Source organism: Haliotis asinina, chromosome 3 (assembly GCF_037392515.1).
Source record: "Haliotis asinina isolate JCU_RB_2024 chromosome 3, JCU_Hal_asi_v2, whole genome shotgun sequence".
In the NCBI taxonomy this organism is placed as follows: domain Eukaryota; kingdom Metazoa; phylum Mollusca; class Gastropoda; order Lepetellida; family Haliotidae; genus Haliotis; species Haliotis asinina.
The window spans coordinates 25,088,918-25,115,074 of record NC_090282.1 but is presented as its reverse complement, the minus strand read 5'-3'; the positions used below and the strand labels follow the sequence as shown (position 1 = coordinate 25,115,074).

At 38.8% G+C, this 26,157-nt stretch overlaps 1 protein-coding gene across 2 annotated transcripts in view; it reads right to left on the bottom strand.

Moving 5' to 3' along the window:
* LOC137277721 (unconventional myosin-Ie-like) overlaps nt 1-26,157 on the bottom strand; it is a 48,891-nt gene that overhangs the window by 8,298 nt on the left and 14,436 nt on the right. Inside the window, exons 3-28 of one of the 2 annotated variants that reach the window (XM_067809611.1) lie at nt 20,434-20,523; nt 18,625-18,719; nt 17,913-18,000; nt 17,494-17,583; nt 16,935-17,012; nt 16,458-16,542; nt 16,180-16,283; nt 15,664-15,796; nt 14,902-15,098; nt 14,113-14,280; nt 13,250-13,420; nt 12,651-12,731; nt 12,055-12,140; nt 11,496-11,577; nt 11,135-11,241; nt 10,541-10,639; nt 9,721-9,865; nt 9,330-9,444; nt 8,426-8,595; nt 8,122-8,181; nt 6,325-6,410; nt 5,674-5,823; nt 5,051-5,199; nt 4,376-4,552; nt 3,957-4,131; nt 2,067-2,105 (exon numbers count right to left, since the gene is read on the bottom strand). In XM_067809611.1, coding sequence (XP_067665712.1) covers nt 2,067-2,105; nt 3,957-4,131; nt 4,376-4,552; nt 5,051-5,199; nt 5,674-5,823; nt 6,325-6,410; nt 8,122-8,181; nt 8,426-8,595; nt 9,330-9,444; nt 9,721-9,865; nt 10,541-10,639; nt 11,135-11,241; nt 11,496-11,577; nt 12,055-12,140; nt 12,651-12,731; nt 13,250-13,420; nt 14,113-14,280; nt 14,902-15,098; nt 15,664-15,796; nt 16,180-16,283; nt 16,458-16,542; nt 16,935-17,012; nt 17,494-17,583; nt 17,913-18,000; nt 18,625-18,719; nt 20,434-20,523 — 3,020 coding nt within the window. The remainder of the gene's footprint in view (nt 1-2,066; nt 2,106-3,956; nt 4,132-4,375; nt 4,553-5,050; nt 5,200-5,673; nt 5,824-6,324; nt 6,411-8,121; nt 8,182-8,425; nt 8,596-9,329; nt 9,445-9,720; nt 9,866-10,540; nt 10,640-11,134; nt 11,242-11,495; nt 11,578-12,054; nt 12,141-12,650; nt 12,732-13,249; nt 13,421-14,112; nt 14,281-14,901; nt 15,099-15,663; nt 15,797-16,179; nt 16,284-16,457; nt 16,543-16,934; nt 17,013-17,493; nt 17,584-17,912; nt 18,001-18,624; nt 18,720-20,433; nt 20,524-26,157) is intronic. The other variant, XM_067809612.1, reaches the window with a different exon arrangement.

Genomic DNA, 26,157 nt, shown 5'->3' with positions numbered 1-26,157 from the left:
ACATTTATCACTTATTCATGACATATAATATACATTGCTGCTTTTAAAAAAACAAATAAACAAAATTATAAGCGTACAATCACGATTCAAAAGTGCAATATTTTGTACTTGGGCTTACTTCCCCTGAAACGAAGCCCTCGGGAGACCGAACCTAGTCATAGCGGGTCGATATGCACTCAAGTGTAACGACGGCTTCCGATTGGCTGGTTCATTTGCTGATATGCTGAGGGTTCATTGTGTGTACAGAAAAATGATCTGTTTGATGGGCATTTCAGAAGTATAGCCAGTCACAAGAAAGTAAGATTCTTTAGGGATAACAACTTCTTTTTGTGTACTTGATGCGTTGTTTCAGTATGGATACATATGCTGTTGTCAAACAAAATCATATACACTAAAAGAAGTCGTTATCCATGAAGAATGTATATAGAGATGTTGGGTTTGGAAAATACATGTTCTCTGAATTTGTGCTCGATCCAATAAAAAATCATGTCAGTAGAGATGATATACTACTGCGTGGCTGGAATCTGTCATTGGTCCAAGTACAAAGCAAGACTTGAAACTGACAAGAGTTTGCACCAGTTTCCGTCAGATCCAGTCATCAGAAAAAAATGGCTGTAGTTTGTTTGCAACCCACAGACATAGAAACATGTCATGTGTATCACACGTGCCTAATTACATAATGTGGCAGAGACGGGACTCAGGTGAACGAGTCATAAATCAACTTATTTTCTTTATGTTGTATAGTCTGATAGGTGTTAAGTTCAAATTGCACGTGGTCAGTGATTGAAGTTGTGTATTGCATGTTGTCTTTAGCAGACAGGCAGACAGACATATAGGTGTGAATAAACCGGACACTGAGCTTTCTCTGTGACAGAGATTGCTTACCACAATCAACAAGTTTTCTTACGTAACGAGTAGATTATTTACTTGTTTGTGTACACAACCAAGATTAGACTACTGCTCACGACCTCAGCCACAGGGCATGCATACTGTTTCAAGCTCCGCAAACCTATTCACTGCGCATGCGTTATGAGCGTAGCGCAGCACAGCTGTTGAAACCACTTTTCCCCCCCAGCGCTGGGGGGAATTTAGTGAAACGTTTGAACTCCGATTTCGCGGGCTTTTTTTTCAACTTTATAGGATGAATTGGCATTTTTTATGATTTGTTTCGGTATGTGCATACCGAAAGGTACCAGAATCTGCAAAGTTGTGTTTTACGTTGCATGTGACCTTTAAGGTGTTACCTGTCCAAGCACTACCTACATTCTAGGTGTGTGTCACCTTTACAAGCACTACCTACATCCTATGTGTGTGTCACCTGTCCAAGCACTACCTACATTCCAGGTGTGTCACCTGTCCAAATACTACCTACATTCTGGGTGTGTCACCTGTCCAAGCACTACCTACATTCTGGATGTGAGTCACCTTGCCAAGTAGAAACTGCATTCAGATTGAGTGTCACCTGGCCAAATACAAACTGTATTCAGGATGTATGTCACCTGACCAAACACTATCTACAATCAAGGTGTGTGTCATCTAGGCAACTACTTCATACAATCTTGGTGTGTGTCCCCTGTGAAAGCTCTACCCACATTTTGTGTGTATGTCACCTGTCCAAGCACTACTTACAATCAGGGTGTATATCATCAGTCAAAGCTCTACCTACACTCTGGCTATATGTCATCTGTTCAAGCACTACCTACAATCAGGGTTGGTATTTGTTGTCGTTTACTTCATGATGATCTTCACAAAAATATGTGTTCAACAGAGCAGTCTTTGCTATGGCAACACAAAAATAACTGTGCCGAGCTATGTCACACTGTAACCACTCAACTGTAAACAGCCTTTGTAACAAGCATATTGGGAGGTCCTTCAGGCCTGCAATCCCCGGGGTGCAATATGACCAATACGGCATCTCAATACAGGCATTTATGATTAGGAAGTGTGGTTCAAGCACATGGAAAAAGAAATGTAAGCAAAAAATCATGCATAACACCAGCACCACAACACAACACCAATACCACCGTTCTACTGCAAGTGCTTGTCGTCTCACTTGCACAACTTACTCATTTTTCCTATTCTCCTGACTCAATTTAGTAGCTTGCCTTAAATGGAGAATGGTCAGGGGTCAAATGGGACACAATTTCATCATACATCCACACACAAGGTCAAGGACATGTCAAATTTACAGATGTAAAATAAGTAAGATGTGCGGCAGGTTATGTTAGTAACAACCTAACAACAGTTGCCAGTTTTCTTCCTGTTCAGAGTGATTAAGAAATATTTTTTTTAATTCATTTACATTAGTACTGACATACTGGAAAAATGAAACCAAAAATAAACAGTGATAATTATTTGATTATTTATATCTGAGCCTTTCTTGCACCCCATGCAGTGATTGATAGTGAAAACTTCAATGCCAAGAATTGAAACAGTGGAGAGCACAAAGACATGCACTGATATTAGGTCAATCAGGTCCTTCGATATCTGAACCCTCTATCTACGTCTCAGTCCCACCTATCTACTTATATTTCACTATGATGTCTTTACAGATATCTCACCAACTCTCTACCAATGTCTCAATGTGACCCTCTACCGATATATCTCCATCTGACCCTTGCATCAATATCTCAATATGATCCATCTACCAATATGTCAATGTGATCCCTCTATTGACATCTCCATCTGACCCTTGCATCAATATCTCAATATGATCCATCTACCATTATGTCAATGTGATCCCTCTATTGATATCTCCATCTGACTCTTGCATCAATATCTCAATATGATCCATCTACCAGTATGTCAATGTGATCCCTCTATTGATATCTCCATCTGACCCTTGCATCAATATCTCAATATGATCCATCTACCATTATGTCAATGTGATCCCTCTATTGATATCTCCATCTGACCCTTGCATCAATATCTCAATATGATCCATCTACCATTATGTCAATGTGATCCCTCTATTGACATCTCCATCTGACCCTTGCATCAATATCTCAATATGATCCATCTACCATTATGTCAATGTGATCCCTCTATTGATATCTCCATCTGACTCTTGCATCAATATCTCAATATGATCCATCTACCAGTATGTCAATGTGATCCCTCTATTGATATCTCCATCTGACCCTTGCATCAATATCTCAATATGATCCATCTACCAGTATGTCAATGTGATCCCTCTATTGATATCTCCATCTGACCCTTGCATCAATATCTCAATATGATCCATCTACCATTATGTCAATGTGATCCCTCTATTGACATCTCCATCTGACCCTTGCATCAATATCTCAATATGATCCATCTACCATTATGTCAATGTGATCCCTCTATTGATATCTCCATCTGACTCTTGCATCAATATCTCAATATGATCCATCTACCAGTATGTCAATGTGATCCCTCTATTGATATCTCCATCTGACCCTTGCATCAATATCTCAATATGATCCATCTACCATTATGTCAATGTGATCCCTCTATTGATATCTCCATCTGACCCTTGCATCAATATCTCAATATGATCCATCTACCAATATGTCAATGTGATCCCTCTATTGATATCTCCATCCGACCCTTGTCTCTGTATCTCAATATGATCCATGTCCCAATATCTCAATGTGACCCTCTACTGATATCTCTATCTGACCCTTGCATCAATATCTCAATATGATCCATCTACCAATATCTCAATGTGACCCTCTATTGACATCTCTATCTGACCCTTGTATCAATATCTCAATATGATCCTTATACCAATATCTCAATGTGACCCCTCAACTTCTACTGATATTTTCTACCAGTATCTCCACATGATCTCTCACAATTCCATCTAACAGTTTCTCAATATGATCCATCTACCAACATCTGAATATGACCCCTTTCTACCAGAACCTGTAAAGATGACCCACAATGGAGTATGGTATCATGGAGCCACTCACCCAGCAATCCCTGCATCAGGTGTGGCCAGGAAGTCATTGTTGTTGTTGTTTGCCTGCTTGAGATTCTTAGCGAGATGTTGCGCCCCTTCCCGAGGCAACGATGGCGTCTTGTCTGATGAGGTGGACCTCCGACTCAATATCTTCTGCTGGATATCAGTACTAGACTGACGTTTTACTGCAACAAGGAACATATATACTGACACTGCATATAAAAAGTACCAATATAACCCTTCAAAGACGTATTTACCCCAAATTTACCTTTAAAACCCTAGTGAATCTCTACTCATTACTCAGAACCATCTGTATTAATTCAATCCCAGATACAAAATGAAACAATTCTACATAACATATTTCTCTAGCATACAGCCAGGCAGTCTCAGTCAACAGAAAGAGCATTTAGGTATCCTGTTTAAGTTCACCTTGACTTCTAGATGGAGGTGTTGATGTAGGCGGTGGCGGGGCTGACCCTGAGGGGATACGTGGAGCTGGTCTGCTAGGGGCAGGTCCTCGTCGTGATGCCACACCTGAAGGTGGAGGAACGTGGGAGGGTGCAGGGCGCCTTGGGTTGCCGTTACTCACATGCTTTCTGCCAGGACCTGAAAGTCAACATCATGAGTGTACAGCACACTTAACATGTGGTCAGGGCCGTGAACCACCAAACTTCCCCTCTCATGCAGATGCTCTAATCACTATGTCACTGAAGCAGTGTATCACATGTCCTAAGGATTTTGACTTTTGCATGACTTTTGTGTTCACAATTTGATGACAATAGATCAACAAAAGTAGAAAGCAATTCAAAAGAAATCAACCATATGAAATTTATACAAGAAACAAGTTTCAAAGCTGATACTTAACAATTTATTTAGTCTCAGTAATGCAATCACAATTTGAAATAGTACGAACCAATTTCTCAAAATCTTACACCATACCCAAATACTTGATAACCAAATCCATGAACATTAAGTTCTGTACAAAGTTATGTCTCTATAACATCTTTCCTAATCCCAAATCATGAAATCTGGGAGCTATAAATTTAAATGCTTTTGATGAGTTAAGGAGTTTGGATGTCAAACCAAATACCCTTATTTACTTACGAGAATCACGAGGAAGTCCCTGTCCTATGCTGACTGTCAGCACCTTGGACGATGGCTTGAGAACAGCTTGATCACCCTGACCACGAACAAACCGAACAGATCGAGTTCCTCCACCTCCCCAGCCTTCCTTCTTCACAGGGAACTCCAAGCTAATATAATACAACATGGCATTAATGCCCGTACAGAAGGATATGTTAAAGCATTAACTATAAGGACAATTACTGATGGCTATTCAAAACAGAAGGGTTTTGCTTAGGCTGGGGTTATCCTATCAATGAACCACTCATTTTTCTTGTATGACATATACTATAATAATGAGTGAGCTTTTAGCAATATTCCAGCAATATCTCTGAGGGCAACAGCAGAAATGGACAGATATAATACAAAGCAAAGAAAGCTATTCATCCTTGAAAGTGTCATAAATATATGACTTTCAAGATGGACACTAACAAAATTATTCCAAAGGGTAGCTTTTTAAAAAAAAATTACAAAAACTAAATAAAATCATGAATTTGTTAAAGGATTTTAACCATCAGATATCCACATTGTCACGATACATTAATGTTCACACAACGTCAAAATCCAAAATTCCTCCTCATCTGTGCTAAAGGGCAGGGACTCACCTGTCACTGAACTGTGGCTGAAGGGTTTTGCCGGTCTTGTCCTTGTATCGCTTGGTGAGAACAGTGAGGAACTCAGTCTTGAACGTGGACTCCAACAAGCTGCTGTAGTCGCCCTGGATATGGAGGATGAAGAAGTCATCCTGCATGGTGCTGCAAGTGAACAACACACAAAATTTACCATATATCCGTAGATCAACACAACCACAGACACAGTGCACGCAAACTATGGATCAAATCAACTGAATCACGGATTCAAACCCAGTGAAGAAATTCTAGCCTGCTTAAGGAATCCAACTATACACACAACCCCAGAGCCTTGTACCACTGTGCCACTACCTCAACAAATTACATTTTAAAGATGACATATTGCAACAGCTTTTCCTCAGAGAATTTGGTCACTAACTAAGGTTTATATCAATCAGTCTGTCAAATATTGTAAGATGCCAATTAAACATATCAGTCACAATAACTCTAAATATTCGTGCTAATAGATCACCCAGTTTTCATGTACTTTTACAATAAGATACTGCCTAATGAAAGAAATTAGTTACACAAAGCAAATCTACTATTCTCAAAAGACTGTAGAATGTAAGTTTGATCTTTCTTACATATGATGCAACTAACACTTCAAAAGATGACAGATATCCTTACCTGAGAGAGACCCCTGAGATTGCATCTATTGGTAGTTCTCGCTTCTTTACTAACACCTTCTTTCCCTTGTCTGGCCCCTTCTTCACCTGAAGCACAAATAGTTAACAAGTGAGTGAGTTGGTTTAATACTGTTTTTATTGGTATTAGTCACATATAGAGTTTTTCGGGTTTAATTGAGAGGACAAAGAACTAAAAAAAGTGTGGTTGTGTTCACTTACGTGAAAAGTATGTGCAGGTAGTGAGAATGTGATTGAACCTACAATTAGATTCAATTAGTTTCTGGCTTGCCAAAGGAAGGCAACTCTTGACAGCATCTGGACCGCTTGTAGGTTCCACTTCACTATAACTATTAGAATCATATGCTGCCTGACCAGGCACCGTATGTAAACAACTAAAGAGACAAACTTGTGACAGCTGGATGAAATATTATAAAATGTTTTTGTTTTTGAACAGCACTTGTATCCAGTAAAACTGACCACAATTTTAAGCATTCAGTGCTGTTATTTTTATCACCACGACTTGCGCTTACATGTGTAAGTATATTTTCAAGTGGGTGACATATTGTGTGCAACTGGGGTTGATGTGTTCTGCTGCCTGTGCTTGGGAAATATGTTGCAACAAATTAGCCAGAAATTCTGTTTTACTGTAGTTTAGAGGCCTGACTGTAGCCATGTGTATACGTAATGGTTGTTGAAAGCCTGAATGATTTGTAAAAAAATATAAGGTTACTAGAAGTGTATGGGAAAACATTTAGGGTTGTGTAACCTGTAGGCTTTGAGCACTTTTAAGTAATTCATCCTTTACATGCTTTCCTGTGTTTATTTCACCAGTCTGTTGTTGGCAGTGTCTAATCAAGCATATTCCCTTTGCTTTGATATGTTTTACCACCTTGCAGAATGTTGTACTTCTTGAACGTGCAGGTACATGTAGTACATTTAAGTGCCCCAGTCCAGTTAAGACACCACAATGTCTCACAGTCAAATTCCTTCACTCAGTCATCCTCATCTGTTTCTAACAAATTCGGACAGTGTCCCCTTAATGCCTCACTGTAGAGTATTTCAGTTTTCCAGACATGAATCAAAGGCTGTACATCAACCCCAAAAGTTGATTAGATGTAAATAATAACCACTGACCTGCGTTGAATGTAATATTAAGGGTTTAAATTCACATTTTATTGACATGAGATTGTTTGGTATCTTTAAATTCTTTAATCTCCCATGTTTACCAAAATACATTAAGTCTTTCTGTCACCCAGTAACCCATAGAACATTGCAAAGAAAGTCTGATCTTAGTTGATATTGCCAAACACTGTTCATTATAATTAAAAATATTGACTTTAAGCAAGGTAACTAATATATATTTCCACAGCTTTGTGGATTTTTTCACTTTGTTCCCACTAACTTGACTTATAGATGAAACTGGCAAGTCTAACAGCCTCAAAACAATACTCAGACAATAATTTTGATTTGCTGGAAGTCTTTTTATTTTAAAGTCTTAGCTTGATGAATCAATAGATACAACTGTTAATTCTTACCATGTTGTGGTCTAAAAGTGATTTCATCTGTTAAGGGTAACTTGCCTCAATTGACTAACAGGCAACAGGTTACTCTGGTCAGTGTTTAAGACTGCTACTCATTATCCAACTGAAAGTTACCATAAATGTCAATAGGAAAACATCTGGTGTTGTGCTACCTGTATCCCTGCATGTGGTAGAAGGGACATAACTCTTGTCTTTGTTTTTTTTTAAGGCAGAAAAATAACACAGAAGCAATTAAATGGAGCATATAACCTACTCACAGTTTCTAACCCAATCAGATAAAAGTTCTTGGTGGTGAGAAGCAGGTCTCTCTTGACGCTCTGAAACATAATGGGATGTACATAATGGATTTTTATCACTAAAGTGAGTGAGTATGGTTTTACCCTTCTTTTATCAATATTCCTACCATATCAAAAGTGGGGACACCAGCGATGGACTTCACTCGTTGTACCCACATGGGGATTTGAACCCAGGTCTATAGTCTGACGAGCAACTGCTTTAACCACTTGGATACCCCACCACCCTTTATCATTAAACAAACAAAAGAGCATCTAAGCCAAATACCTTAAACCGTCTGTCATACTTGACAACTTGGTGAGCAAATTCTATTCTCTCACGCTTGCCAACCAGGGCCCTTAGTTCTGGGGAGTCATCAAGTCCGATATAGTCCCCAACAAAATTCCTGTTAAGACTGTATCTTCGTCTCTCCTTCTTGTTCAACAGAATATCAGATGCTAAAAATAAAGAAAACCTTGATATCAAAGAATGCACACATTGAAACCTTTACAAAATCTATGTAATGTTTCTCACCAGGCAATACAGGCTCTCATTGCAAGAGTGCTTCAAACAATTGTATCAATTTCACTGAAACTCTTCTAACTTTTACTGAAACGGTCTCCATAAACATCTATCTGAAAACATGATCCACAGTGGTAAAAAATATTCACTAAATGGATTTTCTCTCCATCAAAATCAATTCTGTGATGCACTTTCATTTATTTTTATTTTATGTTTTTAATAACCTTGTTCTAGTATCTCTGTATCAGTAATAACACAACATACAAAAATCATTTACAGACTATGCATTTTTGGGGTATGAACTGATAACAACCAACAATTACACATACTGTTTCCGCACTGGTTAAACATATTGAGGATATGTTTGTTTGTTTTTTTCAATCCTCCTTGGAAATCAACCTTGATAGGTGAATTTAATTCTTTAGAATATATAAGAATGTTCACAAAATTCAAATAAGAAGAAAAGGAATTCACTCAACAGTAATAGGGATTCTGTGGCAGCCCGAAATGGTGGAAGAAATGTGCATTCTTGAGTGTGGTTTATTGTTATTTTATGTTCATTGGGAAATGAATGCAGCACGACCAATATGCAACATATGACCAGTTCAGTGCTCAGAAAGTCTGTTATTCTGATGTTGTCAAAGTGACTTAACAGACACAGAAGACATACCTTCTTCCCTGAGTTTGAGATACTGTTTGACAGCATAGTGTTTGCGATACGCTTTCTGAATAACCCTGGCGAACCCATCATACTTCCTCTCTCGCACCTCTTCCAGTAGAAACAACTGCAGACAACAACAGAGGTATCAGTGCGGAGCTTACAAACATTGTAAACACAGCAGTAGATACAAAATTCAACACACATGGAACACAAATGCATCAAAATTACACATGCGTTAATCTAAGAGATTGTCAATCATGATTATAAGTTCATATAATGACATTAATCAAGTCATTGAGAATGACCACCATTGTGTCATTTTGCATGACCCTCATGGTTTGTTGTGTACCGATTCCTACCTGGAAAAGTCAAGATTTTTAACAGAGAAGAAACAACTCACTGATTCTGGGTTTTTGATGAAGACTTTAGTTTTCCCCATCTGAAACTGATCCCGATCCATGTTGACAGAGTTCATGAGGTGCGTTATACCCTGACGTGGATCTCCACGCCATGATGGGTATGTTTCCGGTGTCAGGATGTTGTACCTGAAGAACACAGCATTGAGTGTTGCCATGGTAACCAGATTATGAGACAAAGTCAGGAAAACATCTCTTTGAAGCTTTGACATAAACCTCATTATCAAAGATTTATTTATAGTAAGGTTAAGTGATGACGCATCCCTCTACTGTCAATCACAGTGCCTCGCATGATTTAAACACATTTGGCCTCTAAGATAATCTGCAAGGTTTCTGGTGACTTGGGACACGCTTGTTCTTGAACATAACGTGCAGTGCCTCAGGTGAACTTGGACATTCTTCGGGGGCAAATCTACCATTATAAAACTAAGCAAACACTCACACGATTGTTGCTAAAAACGTTAGCCAAGCCCTTGATACTATCTGAATATAAAGCTTTGCTACCTATCAGGCTTAAAGGAAAGAATTGGTTTGCTATGTGCCTGCCCTTGCTCTTTAACATAAAGTGCAGAGCATGAGGTTAACTGGACACCCTTGCCATCTAAGAACAGCCCTTATGGGCAACAATGTCTTTGTAACACGTTATGGCACACTCTCAAAGTAAGTCACCTAATCGCCAGCACATAATATCTGCAATCTTACACAGCCATCATGGCTTATACATCAGTACTCCTGATGACTTCTCGCTTGATGTCCCTCAACCTTGCAATCTTATTCTCTCACAAACAGATGGCACCAACCAACCTCTTGATGAATTTTGCAAACTCTCTCCTGAAGGCAAAGCCCGCTCTTCTGACACGGATGTTTTCCTTCAATCCCAGGTACTCCACCTGATGTTTAACCCTGGAAGAGCATATTCCCACAAGTTAAAAAAAAACCACCCAAAACAGTACTTCATCAAGGACATGTTGACTAACATTTTCTAAATATTTTTGATAAAAATGATTGAAAAAGTGAAACTGGTTTGCTAATACTGCAGTGAAAGTTCAGTTCTAATATGAATTTTGTTTATCCTCTATTTAGACTGGTCAATCAGAAGAATCAAACTGCATTAACAACAACTGGGGACAAATATCTTATTCTCACCGGCCATTCAGAGGTATCAAATTACAATTACCAATGCTGGTTGAAACAGTTAATTTGATGATTGCACCTTCACAATAAAGGTAACATTTGAAACCTCTTGTTGGGAATGTGAATCCAAATTCAACAAATTCTACAGGTAACCTAGCTGTGCACTGAAAACACATCAGTTTAATCTCTTGATTCAAAGGTAAATGATTTTGAGCCATGTCATGGAGTAAAGGTGCCCTACGAAGCGCAGATAACTGTTCTCACCTGCTTTCTTCCCAGTCTCTAGCTTTCTTTGTTTCATTAGGCTTGATACATCGGATGTAGTGAGGGGTACATTTCATAAGTGTTGTAACTAGTTTATTGGCCTGAGTCTGTGGACAGGACACATGATAAATAATTAATAACGAGATGAGGATCAACAGAGATAAGAACCATGCACACTAAAACCTGATCTTATGTACACTGAGACACTGTCAGTGTGTAATCCCATATTAAATCTGTTTCTTTCACATGATGGTCAGTAAGGAAGGAAGTATTTTGCCTTTGTGATTGATGATATGTTTACACTTCCGTCATTTTTCAAAGAAACTTAGAGAAACAAAAATGCAACAAATAGAAAACTCACTCTGATCTTGCTGCCTGCTGTAGTCGGACGACCTTTTGTTTGAGAACTCACATCCTCAGGAAAGAGACTTGCAATAAATGAACTGGAAAACACACAAAATCATTCTACATTGGTTTTGTTTTTTGGTTAGGCTTAACCCACACTTGTCCATATTCCAGATATATGGCAGCAGTCTGTAATGATCGAGTCTTCGTCAGACAATCCAGTGATCAACAGCATGAGCAATGATCTACACAATTGTGATAGGAAGACATGTCAACCAAGTCAGCATGTCTGACTACCAAATTCCATTAGCTGACTCTTAAGGTAAGCATGGGTTACTGAAGGATCTTCACAGGACTTCCATGTTGGTAAAATAATCAAGAAAGCAAGAAATTATTACCTAAATAGCAAGTGAGTCAGGTGATAACAATACCACTTTGAACATTAATCTAGTATCAGTCATTCAGCTTAACGTGAGAGGATAACAATATTAAGGTCTCTGGGTGTTTATCAGTTTGGTAAAACCCATGTACACTGGTATAGTGATGATAATCTAGACACATAACCATGTACTTACTTTTGACTTGACTGCATCAGCTGAATGAGATCAGTGAACAGAACGTCACGATTCCTTTCACAGAAACCGTCTGCATCATAAGACACCTGACATAAAATAATTTGAACGTTAGAATCCCACTTGATACCTCAAATGTGAATCATATTGACTGTAGTTACTATGTATCTACGAAGAATGTAGTCTTGGAAGGGCATTTAGAAGTGATACATATAAAGACCTAGAGTTTTCATAAATGACAAGTTCCTTATTGTGAAGGGTCACAATGTTTCTAAGTATGTTCTTACTCCTTCATTGCAGGAATGAAACAATTATGAGCAGACAGCTATATATATACATGTCGAAAGAACCCACAGTATAACAAAGAAAACCAGTAGTTAATAGGAGGATGGACAAGAGTGGAAGCCCGGATCAATAATCTGGTTGGGATATGATGGTATGTGTCACCCTTGTGAGCGAGCCTGACCAGCCGATCCTGCTAGTTGCCCCGTAAGACAAGCATGAGTTGCTGAAGGCCAAGTCCATCCCGGATGTTCATGGGTCGGAACAAGTAAAGAATGTTGGACAGTGTTGGTATAGTCTGCATATTATCTGCTCACCTTGCCAGCGTAGTGATGAATGATGAACCCAGTGTTAGATCCTTGATAGTGCTCGTGAGATCCTACAGCGCCTTGTAGTTTCTGAATTAAACAATCTGACTTCAATCTACCCTCATCAAGCAAAATTTCAAGAGGATGAGACAACAGATTGAACTCATCCGGAGTAATAACGTGGGAACATTGGTGATTCACAAATTCAGATATAGATGCACACTATATGTAAGCAGATAATCAATAAATAATTCACACTAAAACAGTGGAAAAATTCTAACGAATACTGCCCATTTTTTCATTAATAACTATATACTGGACACACATCATTCAACAGTCAATAGTAAGCAAATTAATATATGGTTTGATAACTTGGATTACTTGCAAACCCATTTTACCTGCAGTTAAATAACCTAATTTAAATGTAAAATCATTCAGACATGGGAATTGTGAGTAAATACTAATGTATCTTTTTTTTAGAGATAATACTTAATGTATCTAGGAGTTTCTACTGAACAATTCCTAAGAATGGAAATATTCCATTCAGATGATGTTAGTTATGACTAATCACATGGCACACAATCACGACATCACAGAAAGAGACTAACCATGAGCAGTTTCTGATCAGCTCCCTCCGACACTGCGTGCATGGTGGCACAAATGTCATCCACCACACACATGATTCCGGGAGGGCTCTTGGACTCAATCAAGTCACACACAATCTTGTTGTTGAAGTAGTCTATAGGTGTCCACTTGATGCCCTCCTGGACATACTCCTCCTAAACACCAAAGAAACATTCAGTGGTGTACTTGTTACCACAGTCATGACACACAGTTTGATGATGGAGTCACACAATACTTCAGTATAAAGTCATCTACAGAACAGCAAAGCACATGCAGAATGGGTTACAGAGTCTTTGAGTGGCATTTTGAATTGATACACATAAAGGCATGAATTTTATGGAAGTCAACTTCTATATTGTGATGGACACGATAAATTCACCTGATGTGGAAGTGAGAAAATACTCACAACAAACAAGCGGACATCCATAAATTTCTTGCCATTTGAGCTACACATATTTCACCAAAATGCTTTAACCAGACAACTTTCACCCGTGTACATGTTACCTGTAACTGGTATGGAATAAGGATGACCTTAGTCAACAGGTGCTCCTAACTGTAAATACTTCATGGATATAGCAGTAGTGATGGTGATGGTAGTAACAGTAGCAGTAGCATGGACTGAGGACAACTTTAGGTCACCACTAACATAATATACAGTAGGTAATGCCAGCAGTTCTCCCATGTTCTCATGTTTCTATCAAACGTGCATTAACAATCGATTCTATAACACCTTAGATAAGCAAGGCCACATCCTCTCTCTATAATTAATGAAATATGCTCTATTCATCAACTGAACAGACATCACATCTTCAACCATACACCAAGATTTCAAGAAAGCTTGCTGTACCTGTTCTGCTTTCAAGGTGAGTTCTATGAAGATCTGCTGTAGTTTCTCGTTGACATAGTTTATACAGAACTGCTCAAATCCATTCTTGGCAAAGATTTCAAACCCGTATATATCCAAAATCCCTATGTTTACTTCCTCTCTCTCCTTCTGCATAGCACAGTTGACCGACTGAAACAGTGAGTGATAGATACAACAGCGTCAAGGTTGAGAGAGAATCTACCAATATATCTGGTTAATTGTACTTTGTACATTTAAGAACTGCTTATCACTGCTTAGAAAGTGGAAACAATGAAGAATATTCTTGATAACAACCGGAATGTCATCTTTGTGTTGATTAAAAACCAGATGACACAACACAAGACAGTAACAGTAGATGCTTGATAAGGTTTTACTGTTTTAACGATGACTGTTGACATTCAGTGATATCAGTCTGTTCACAGTAATGACCAGCATCCTCTGGAGAACAGACAACCAGCTTCAGTGGCTGAGAGATCAGTGAAGACAGTTGATTGTGACACTATGGCAACAAATGAAATCACAAAGCTTCACTAAGCACTGAGGTATTTCACTGCAGCACTATCACTAAGGTGAAATAGATTGGTCTCACTGAAACAATATCTGCAGTTGTGATGTAATAAGGTTTAAGTCAAGTCAGCAATGTTTGATACCAGTAGCATTTTAAGACAAAGAAGAGTGTTTAAGTGGCACATGCATCAAACTTTTTGCAGCCATGTGGAATTAGAGCCTTGACTATGCAACAACTAATACATGACACATGTGTATCCTCACCTCTACCAGATAGTCGAACACACGTGTGTAGATGGCTTTAGCGAGAGCATCTCTGGTGAACTCCGCCTGTTCTTTGTTGAGTTTCATTTCGATACTCTCTGACTTGCCTCCCCATTTGCTGTCCATGACACGCCCAGTCAACTTCGTGCGAAGCAACTCACCATCAATGCCCAGTAGAAAAGCCGGGAAAGCAAGAACTGAAAATAGTTTAACAAAGGTGACACCTGCCAAAACTAAAGTTCATTTTAACTAATTACTCATAATAACACCTACTGGAATATCAGCAAAAATACATGACTACCTTATTTCAATATAGCTTTTGATTACAGCACTTTTTTAATCTGTGATAAATTGATAAATCTACTCTAAATTGTCAGATTTTAAGACTCAAACACACAGTATATTTCACTGATATTCTGACATCACATTCAGTGAGACTAGTGATTAATCAACACTATATTTTGCAAAAGGCAAAGAAATCTATTACGTTTCTGGTGTCAAATTGAAGCTGTGAATTTGTATACAGACTGACAGAGGCAAATTCATAATGAGTGAAATATTCAAGCAATATCATCAGAAATAGATTTTACATGTTGTACCCATGTGGGGAAGTGAACCTGTGTCTAAAGCATGACGAACAGACACTTAAACCATGAACCTACCCTACCGTCCCCCCCAAACACATGATCCATACAGAGACAGACAGACCCCCACACACACATACACAGACGGACAGACAGACAGACAGAGACTCTTACTTACAGTCATCATTTGCTATGCCAGCATAGTTGCCATCCTCTTGGAAGCTGATGTTGCCTAGATGTAGAATGCCAGCCACAATGGAGAGGACATCGTTCTGGACGTCTTCAGGAATACCGATCACCTGCATAGCTCTCTGGAAGATCAACAGAGACATATGAAATATACCTGCAGAGCACGCTTTTCACTTTCAGGATTGTTTTGGTTCAGAAGATCTGTAGTCCTACTTATTCTCTGTGTTCTCCACTGTCATTTGTTACTTTGTAAATCCCACGCTCGCATCATGACTAGCTGTAAGAGACACAATCCACACTGTAGGTGTAATACGACGCACAATCAACATCATCATTGACTCTGACCACCTGTGAGTGAAACATCACTCACTGAAAAATACATCACATCATGCCATATGAACACTAGAGGAATGCCAAAGTCAGCCTCTTCCTAACACCAGCAAAGGGGTTAATTCTAACGCAGAATCCCCATAGGCTACACAAAGAGGAAGTACAATCCACAAACCAGCGTGTCCTGAAACTCCTGGACGTCATCCATGCCGTCCACCTTATAGGTGCCACTCTGGTTCAGGTAGTAGTAGTAGTCTGGAGTTGTTATCCCTAAGTTCTCTGCAACATATAAACTTCTCTCACAATACGGAACATAGATCTTTCTACATGACTGAAAATTACATTCTTATACCCAATATTTTAACAGCAAATGACTGCAAACATTAATCATTAATCCAAAAGGATGCATATGAAGAAGACAAGAATATTATGGTACCGTCTGGTCCAACTTACCTTTGAGTTGTGCAGTAGCACCAGCACAAAGCTGATAGAATATATGAAATCCTCGCTCACTCGGGTTTTGGGAAACTACTCGGGACTGTGAAATGAAGTAGAGTATTAACTAGAGCAGTCCATGCAGAAATGTTGGATGCCTGTACCACTGGATGCCTCTACCATAGTACACATATTTTCCATAAACTACACCTGCTGACAATGAGTTCTAATTTTATTCTTCCTAACATATTGCCAGGACAATGTAACAATGAAGTTTGTCAACAACTCCATACCTCAATACAATAATCCTGATATCAAACTAACTTGTTTAATGTTTATCTGACATTCTGTCTGTAATCTACATTAATTTTAATCAATATTTCATTCACTTTTGTCTTCTTAAAGTAGAAGTAAACACTGGCTACAGAAGACTATTTCTTGAGCTAATATACGTATTGATTAATGCAATTCTTTTCACACATTCAAACCACCAACCTTTTCAAGCAGGAAGTTTGAGATTTTCCCACCGTCTGGCTCACCTCCTCGACTAAATTGGATTTCAACATACTTGCCCTGAAATCAGATATGAAATTTTGACTTTGGACAGGTCCACAAATACCCTGTTGTTTAAGTATTGAGTGGGATCCCAGAGTGACTGAGTCACTAGCCTGTTTGGTCAGAACTAATGCAAGTTTTGCCAGAGAATTCAGTTTCTCTTAATTTAACAGATACTTCAGACACAGCCTTACAACTTCAAGCTGGACACTGATCCAAATGATGAGATGCATTAGGTGGGGCAGAAACCATCATCTTTCAATGCTTTTAGGAATAACATGGTGGAGTACTGAACCACGAACATGTATCTCTCTGCCCAGACACTCTACCTAAAGAGTTCTCACAGGCACATACATGAAGTGGTGATTGTGCATCATTCTACCCGGAATGTTTGGACTGATGCTAAAAGTCATAAGCTGTAAATGTCATCAGCTCCAGTCACAGGGCCGCTCAGGTCGTTTATCATAAATACACATCAGAGGTGAAAATTTATACTTACGAATCTACTGGAGTTGTTGTTCCTAACTGTCTTTGCATTTCCAAATGCTTCTAGTAATGGGTTGGATTCTAATATGACATCTTTTACGTGCTGAAAAAAAACACACACACAGACAATGGAAATAGATCCTCATTTGGAAGATGTGGATGACAGCCTCAGTTGTAGTGCATTACCATTATAATGAAGTGTAGTAGATTAATACTGACAGTCATATTTCAGTCAGTGATCTTCATACTATAGCAGCCTTTTGTGAGGCTATTTATTAGCTTGATGTCTGACGTCACTGACTGCTGTATTAAGAAAAATGCACTTGTGGGAATAAAATAACACAACAGTCAATTGTGTCTATATAGATATCACAGCTTTACACATGTTAAGTGTCACCTAGCACGCCAGGTGTATCACCTTGATGTACTCACCTGTACTCTGGTTCCCCCGCCTGACACTTTGGCAATGTAACTCATGATGAACTTTGCTGCCACTGTCTTGCCCGCTCCACTCTCACCACTGCAGAAGAAGTGAGACAATTCCAGAGTATGTGCAGGGCTGGATCTTGAGTGATTAAGTGTGTGAATGTGTGTGCACGCGAGTGAGTGACTGACTGACTGTGAGAGATAGTTTTTAACAATATTCCTGTAATACCATGGTAGGGGACATCACAAATGGACTTCACACACTGTAACCATATGGGGAATCAAACCCAGGTCTTCAGCATGATGAGCAAACGTTTGAACCATTAACCTACCACACAGCCCCCATGGTGGAAGTATATGGATACATTAGCAATAGTAACAGCTTTGGGAATATTGGAAATACTGACAAACTGCAGTACTAGCATGCCAAGGAAGAACCTGGGGGTGCTGGCATATTCGGTGTTGGGATGGTACTAGGCGTGCTGGTATACCAGGTGTTGTGATGGCACTTGGGATGCTGGCGAACTAGGGGTTTGGGAGGTACTGAGGGTGCTGGCATACTAGGGGTTTGGGAAGTACTGGGGATGCTGGCACACTAGGGGTTTGGGAGGTACTTGGGGTGCTGGCATACTAGGGGTTTGGGAGATACTAGGGGTGCTGGCATACTAGGGCTTTGGAAGGTGCTGTAAAGCACACAGCCTTGGTAATGCTGATGTACCTGATAATGACACACTGGTTCTCCATCTCTATCAACATGTTCCGATACATGTTGTCTGTCAAGGCATACACATGAGGAGGGTTCTCATACTGGGCCTGGAAACAACACATCATAGATCACACAAACATGGCAGCAGTCTCAGTATGGAGGGTAGTGTTTCTGAAAGACAGATCTCTGATAACCTTTTCCTCATTATCATCATACATCATGCTGATGTTTTAGTAACTCCATCAGATACAGAGATGAATACTTTCTGAAATAATGGTTCTCTGACAATCATTTCATCATTCAGGTGATAATTGTACTGTCTTTGACGAATTGGGAACGTATACCAGTGGTTATAGAGCTGCACATTTACTCATATCGGTGACTGTTTTTTTTGTGAAAGGAATTAATTAAGTAGATCAGGTCAAAGTTCCCCTAGGTCAAAGGTTAATCATATCACTCCATTAAGTCACACAATCGCAAGACAAAGTAGTTCCCTTTTCAAACTTCAACATGTTTGTTATGTGCATACTGACTAAATCTGACAATGATGAAGAAATCATAGCGCTACAGCTAAAATGAATGGAATTATCATAAAACCGCCCTGTGATTATCAGAAATGAGTGATCACTGCAAATGATAATGGCTCTCTCATTACTACACAACATAATTACATCACAATCTGGTTCCATGATCTAACAGTGTTGGGTCAACAGCCCATTGTGAGTATGTTGTTTGAACATGAACAATTACACTGATGTCTGTTTTGTCTTTTTAACACACACTGCATACATTTGAGTGAGACAGGGGAGTTACTGAACTCTGTACTTCTCCAAATAGTACTTTTCAATAAAAGACCTTTACCTCAATAGTGTAGGGATACATACAAATGTTTTGCTGAATTGGTTTTCAAATTTTGCAACCATATATGCTGATTATTTACCATTGAAGCATTGATCAATAAGAACTTGCATCACATACAAGGTTGAATTGGAGTAACATATATCACACAAATATTTCAATAATTTTCACAAGTTTCAACTGTGCAAAAAAACATATTTTTATAAAATTCATGGCTACCTGTCTCTTATTTCCTTATTGAGAAACTCAAACAAGTTTAAGTAAGCTAATAGAAATTAAGTCTTTGTGAAATCATGGCTTCCAGATAAAGATGTTTTCTTCTGTTTTTAATTGTCTTTCAGAATTTTTTATTTTCAGCTGATCAATGATCATGACTGTGGTCAAACGCTGAAAAAGCCCAGCATGTCATGCTGACATGTCAACTGAGAACAAAACTAGAAGGCCATGTTTCATGCTGTTGTCTCAGCTAGCATGTCAGGGGTTCAGTAAATGACTCATCACAAACAAGCTTAGGAGGCATTGTACACGGCAACCACACTGCTGAGGCTGTTGCAAGTCTATGTTGGGAGTTACAATCACCTTCACACTAAGATCGTATTGTTAAATGGCATCCAGGTGGGCTGTATGTGACAACATTTGCTTGGTTTCATTAGTGCAGTATGTCCATACAATTTTTGTAACTAATGCAAACAGAATTGTCGATACCACTACCAGATGTTTATTTCCCTGAAATACTGTGATGAAAATATTCAGTTTAATAAGGTTGTTTAACTTTCTCAGTGTCAAGATGAATTAGTCATGCTGCCTTGAACATTATTCAATTTATCATGATTATATGACAGCACATGAGCTAAATGTGTGATAAAGGCTTGAATGTCAACAAAAGGAAAATGTGGGACGTGTTTTGAGTGGTATGAAGGATTCTTCCATGTGTTCTATCCATATTTCAGTCGTTTTACTTACCGCTCCCTGGTACTGTTCAATGTGTCTGTCTGTGTAGATGTTGAGCTGTTTGAATGGGTTCACCGACACCAACACTGGTCCAATATATGTCTGGCTCAGTTAAGGAAACACGGTAATCTGTAGACCTCTAAACTCCCAGTGCCAGTGAACACCAAGGCACAAGCATGTAGTTGTGGAGAAAATACAAAATATTGGTAAGAAAATTAACACATACGCTGAAGTTATTTTCTCAGACATTATCATACTAAGATAACGTTAAGTAAGTCTGGTAAAGTTTGGGATCTGAACCCACACCCTTTCCTTCAAATCCCTGATGGGACTCAACCCAAAAGGTTCTAGAATCTGTACTTTACTAAGAAAGTGTAATCCCAAATATAGCATGTTACATCCAATCCCTTTATTAACGGCACTGTGTAACCATAAACATATTAAGCATGGCCAAAGTAATATGAATGACTGAAAAATGCTGATGCATAGTTCAAATGGAAATGTAAGTAGGAGCAAGTGTGTTATTCAAGGTGAATGATTTCCAAAGTGTGAAGAGAAGTCCTGTTATAATTGCATGAATTCAACTTGCGTCAAATATTGTTAAAATGGCTTTCATCACTTGGAAATAGTGTGTAGTTTCTCTAAGTAAAATAAGTAAATAGACCATATCCAAGCCTCACGCTAAAGTAACTTGTCTTATCTTGCAGAGCATCTATCAAGATCTATGAAAATCAGCGTGGCTGAAAGTCTTGATTGTGTAGAACATGAGTCAACAGAAAATGACATATACTTCCGGTCCCCAAATATTTTAAGGGTCACACGCAACATAAAACACAACTTTGCAGATTCTGATACCTTCAGGCATGCACTTACCGAAACTTATCATTAAAAGTGCCAATTCAGTCTATAAAGTTGAAAAAAAAATGCGATGAAAAAAAAGGCTGCGAAATCGGAGTTCAAACAATTCACTAAATTTCCCCCAGCGCTGGGGGAAAAAGTGGTTTCAACAGCTGTGCTGCGCCCATAACCCATGCGCAGAAAGCATGCTCGGAGTATGAGGTCATGAGCAGTAGTCTAATCTTGGTTGTGTACATAAACAAGTAAATAATCTACTCGTTACATTAAAAAAAACTTGTTGATTGTGGAAAGCAGCCTCTGTCACAGAGAAAGCTCAATGTCTGGTTTATTGACACCTGTATGTCTGCCTGCCTGTCTGCTAAATACACAGCTTCAATTATTGACCACAAGCAATTTGAACTTAACACCTATCAGACTAAACACCATAAACAAAATCAATTGATCTACGACTCGTGCACCCAAGTCATGTCTCTGCCACATTATGTAATTAGGCAGTTGTGATACTTGTACACATAACAAGTTTTCATGTCTGTGGGTTGCAAACAAACTACAGCCATTTTTTCGGATGACTGGATTTGACGGAAACTGGTGCAAACTCTTTTCAGTTTCAAGTCCTGCTTTGTACTTGGACGAATGACAGTTTCCAGCCACACAGTAGTTCACCATCCTACTGAGATGATATTTGATTGGACTGAACTCAAATTCAGAGAACATCTATTTTCAAAACCCAACATCTCTATATACATTCTCAATGGATAACAACTTATTCTAGTGTACATGTATATGATTTTGTTTGTTTGTTTGACGGTATATGAATCCATACTTAAAGACGCATCAAGTACAATAAAAGAAGTTGTCATACATAAAGAATCTTACTTTCTTGTGACTAGCCATACTTATAAAATCCACATAAAACAGATCATCTTTCTGTACACACAATGAGCCCTCAGCATATCAGCAAATGAACCAGCCAATCGGAAGCCGTCATTACACTTGAGTGCACCCCTGTCCGCTATGACTGGGTTCAGTCTCCCCTGGGCTTCCTTTCATGTGAAGTAAGCCCAAGTCCAAAATATTGCACTTTTGAATCAGGATTATACGCTTATAATTTTGTTTATTTGTTTTTTAACCAGCAGCAATGTATATTAGATGTCATGAGTAAGTGATAATTGTGTTTTAATTATGTTTGATTTGGTTGCATGTGACCTTTAAAGAACAAATTGTCTGGCAGTTACTCATAGTCCTACTTGATGTCTAAATCAAATCCATGGAAATCATGAATAATACACATGCCAAAAATCTGTTAATGGCAAAAGGCACCACTTCAAGATCTGTCTCATATATCTGCCAAGTTTTACTGAAAGATATTAAGAGGTTTTTGAATTGTGCTCCAGAAACGAAGTCCATCCCTCCCTTTTGAGACTAAGTCCAAATCATTTCAATAGAAGCCAAGAAAAACAAAAATGACACCAATCTGCAAACAGCAAAACAAGCCACTTTAGCTTCTGTCTGATACATATGTACCAAGTCTTCAGGGGTTCAAAAATCCCATCGCCCGACGCCCGGGACAAGGCAGATTTCATTTCGGGCGTATAAATAATGATATCTTACTTGCCCCTGGGCTACCTGATAATTACTGCAATGCTTACGGTTCCAACAGGTAAATGTGAGACGATACGAGAGCAAAATGAGGGAACTTTCGCAATGATAATAAACTAGAGTTATCTTTCTTTGCTATTTATCCCTCCCCGATCGGGGCCTCGCAGTAAAGCTATTGGAAACCGAAGCGAGCATTTTTATAAATAACTGACCAATCACTGACAAGAGAGCCGGCAGGCACGTTTGAGTGAACTGTCAGACCGCGGCTGAATAGCAGACGACTGCCTCGTGTTTTATGAAAAAAAACCATGTCACAGAAACTGATGGACAGTTTTTTACAATCGGACACAGGGGTGAAAAGGAAGGCCTTGGGTGATGACACCAAAGCCGAGGTTTGCACCAAACAATCTAAAGATAAAAAGTACGACAACGAGAAACGGTGTAGACAGTTTCAGAAGTCTTGGTGTTCAAAATGGCCGTGGTTACTTTACAACGAAGAAAAAGACATTATGGCTTGTGAATATTGTGCGCGATTTCCGTCTGTATCCACGAGACATGGGGTAAAGAACACTTTTGTCAGTGGGTGTTCAAAATTCAGAGTAGAATATCTGAAAATCCATGACAGTTCAGCTGTTCATGCCGAGTGTTTGTCATATTATATTCATAGCGGTGAAACCGGTGATTTGGAGGTTGGGGCAAGCTGCGAGCAAGTTTATTCAAGCAATTTCACATAGTTTGAAAAAAGACTTCCAATCAGATATTAATGAAGCAAACTATGTATCCATTCTTAGTGATGGGAGTACTGACTCGGCAATTCTTGAACAGGAAACTGTGTTTATTCGTTATGTAAGCCATGGTGTTCCAGTTTCATTCCATGATGCAGTTGTAACTCTAGATCATGCTACTGCTGATGGGGTGTTGGATGGAATAAAAACTGCTCTTGAAATGAATGATATTAGTTATGAAAAGCTTGTATCACATGACTGTGAGGGGCCCAAACTAGTGTCTGCAAACTTTGATGGTGCATCTGTTATGATGGGTAACCGTTCTGGAGTTGCAGGAAAGATCACACGAGAAGCTCCTTACGTTGTACCTGTTCATTGTGTAGCACACAAGCTGGAATTGTCAGTGTTGGATGTAGTAAAGGGCCTGTTGCCATTGAAAAATTTTGAAGAGGTATTGAAACAGATATTTAAATTCTACCATAATAGCCCCAAAATGAGAAGAGAACTTAAAACTATTTCTCAGATCTTTGAAACAGATTTGGTTCATTTGAGTGATGTGAAAAATGTCAGATGGTTGGCTAGGAAAGAGAGAGCTGTAAGGGCTCTGATCACAAGTCTTCATTCAGTGATACAACACTTTGAAACTGTTGCTACTGGGCGAACTGAACAGAGCTCTAAAGCAAAGGGCTGGCTTGCAAAAATAAAAACTGTGACTTTCATTAAGACTTTGTTTATTCTGTTGGATGTGCTCCCTTTACTCACTGAAGTATCTCTTGTGTTCCAAAAGGAGGACCTTCTTGTCACTACAGTGTCCCAGGAAATTGAAGGTGTTATGTTGAAACTTACCCAACTAAAGATACAGAAAACCTGAAAGCCTTCATGGATCTCTACTCACCCCAAGATGGTACTTTTGATGGTGTGATTTAACTGATTGGACAATCAAAACATGTAAACTTCAAACAGGACATGTTCTTCAATTCACTCATTGATGGAATTGTGAAATATATTGACAAAAGGTTTGAATGTTTCAGTCAAGCTCCACTGAAATACTTCAAAGTACTAGACTACACAGAGTGGCCCACTGATAGGTGCAGTCTTTCAGTGTATGGGTGTGAGGAGATAGATGCCTTACTTGAACATTACCATCCACTATTCACAGATGAGGAGAAGACAAGAATCAAAGAAGAGTTCACCACTCTTAAAGGATACTTAAAGAACTGTAAAAAAACAGTGTATGATTGCTACTCAAACCTGCTGTTTAGTAGACCCCAGTGTTTCAAGGTTTTCTTGAAAATTGTTGAACTTATGTTTACAATCAGCCCCTGCACCGCAATTTGTGAGAGGCTGTTCTCATCTATGAATCTTGTCAAATCCTCTCACAGATCAGTTCTCAGTCAAGATAACCTCAACAATATCCTGACAATTATGACACATGGGCCCAAGTCCCTCAAAGACTTCGACCCCAGGTCAGCAATCAAAGAGTGGACGACAGGCTGTAAAGGTACAAGACATGTCAAGGGGCATGGTCTTCACGAGCAAGCAGGCATATCTTTGCCATATCCACACTGTTTCAAGTCCGCCACCAGTCCAGAGATGCATAAAGCCTTAGAGTAATCATACTGGTATTGATTTAAATTACGTTTCAACAATATGAGAGTCAGAGACTGTTCTGTATAAAAACAGTGCCAATTATTACCTGTAAAGAGAGAAAAAAGACGTCCAAACAGTAAACAATAACATCAAATACCATGTTGATTTATTCTTTCACAATATCATCACAATTATGTCATAAAAATCAGGGCAAGTGGAAAATTAGTCAGGGCAAGTTACTTTCTTGAAGTCACTTGCCCTGTGGCAATTGGCTTTTAAAAAAAATTTTGAACCCCTGGTCTTGAAGAAAGATACTGAACGGTTTTCGAGATTCAGAAACTGACTAAGCTCCCTTTGAGACTGAGTTCAAATCTTTTCCATGGAAACCAAGAAAATTGAAATGAAAAAAAATCTGTAAATAGCAAAAGGCCCCACTGTTTGATATATGTAGCGACTTTAGTTGAAGGATATTGAACACTTTTTTTAGTTATGCTTCGGAGACAAAATGTTACAGATGGAAGGACGGATGAGGCGATAACTATACCACCCCGCATTACAAAATAGGGAATTAGAAATACTTCTAAACAAAAAACTGCAAAACTGGGTTTGTTCTTCACAAAGGGGATGATTATTGGACAAAAACTAATATATTTGTTATCAATGCATAACAGGATATACAAAAACAAGGAAACTGTATCTGATATACTGGTAGAAAAATACTCATCATATAAAGCTTAATACTGTAATGTTAACAACTTTGTCTGGTCCAAATAACAATGGCACGCTGGTATTTAAAACCTTGGGTTTTCTGGAATTGGTCAACAACAGTCATTGATCAAGGTGCACAATTTACACAGACTGGTCCCCAAATACAGACCTACTCCCTTCTACAAACAAACATGAGTTCTTTGAACATGATCAATAACACAGGTCCTGAAAAATTGGAATAATCGTCACTGCTTTT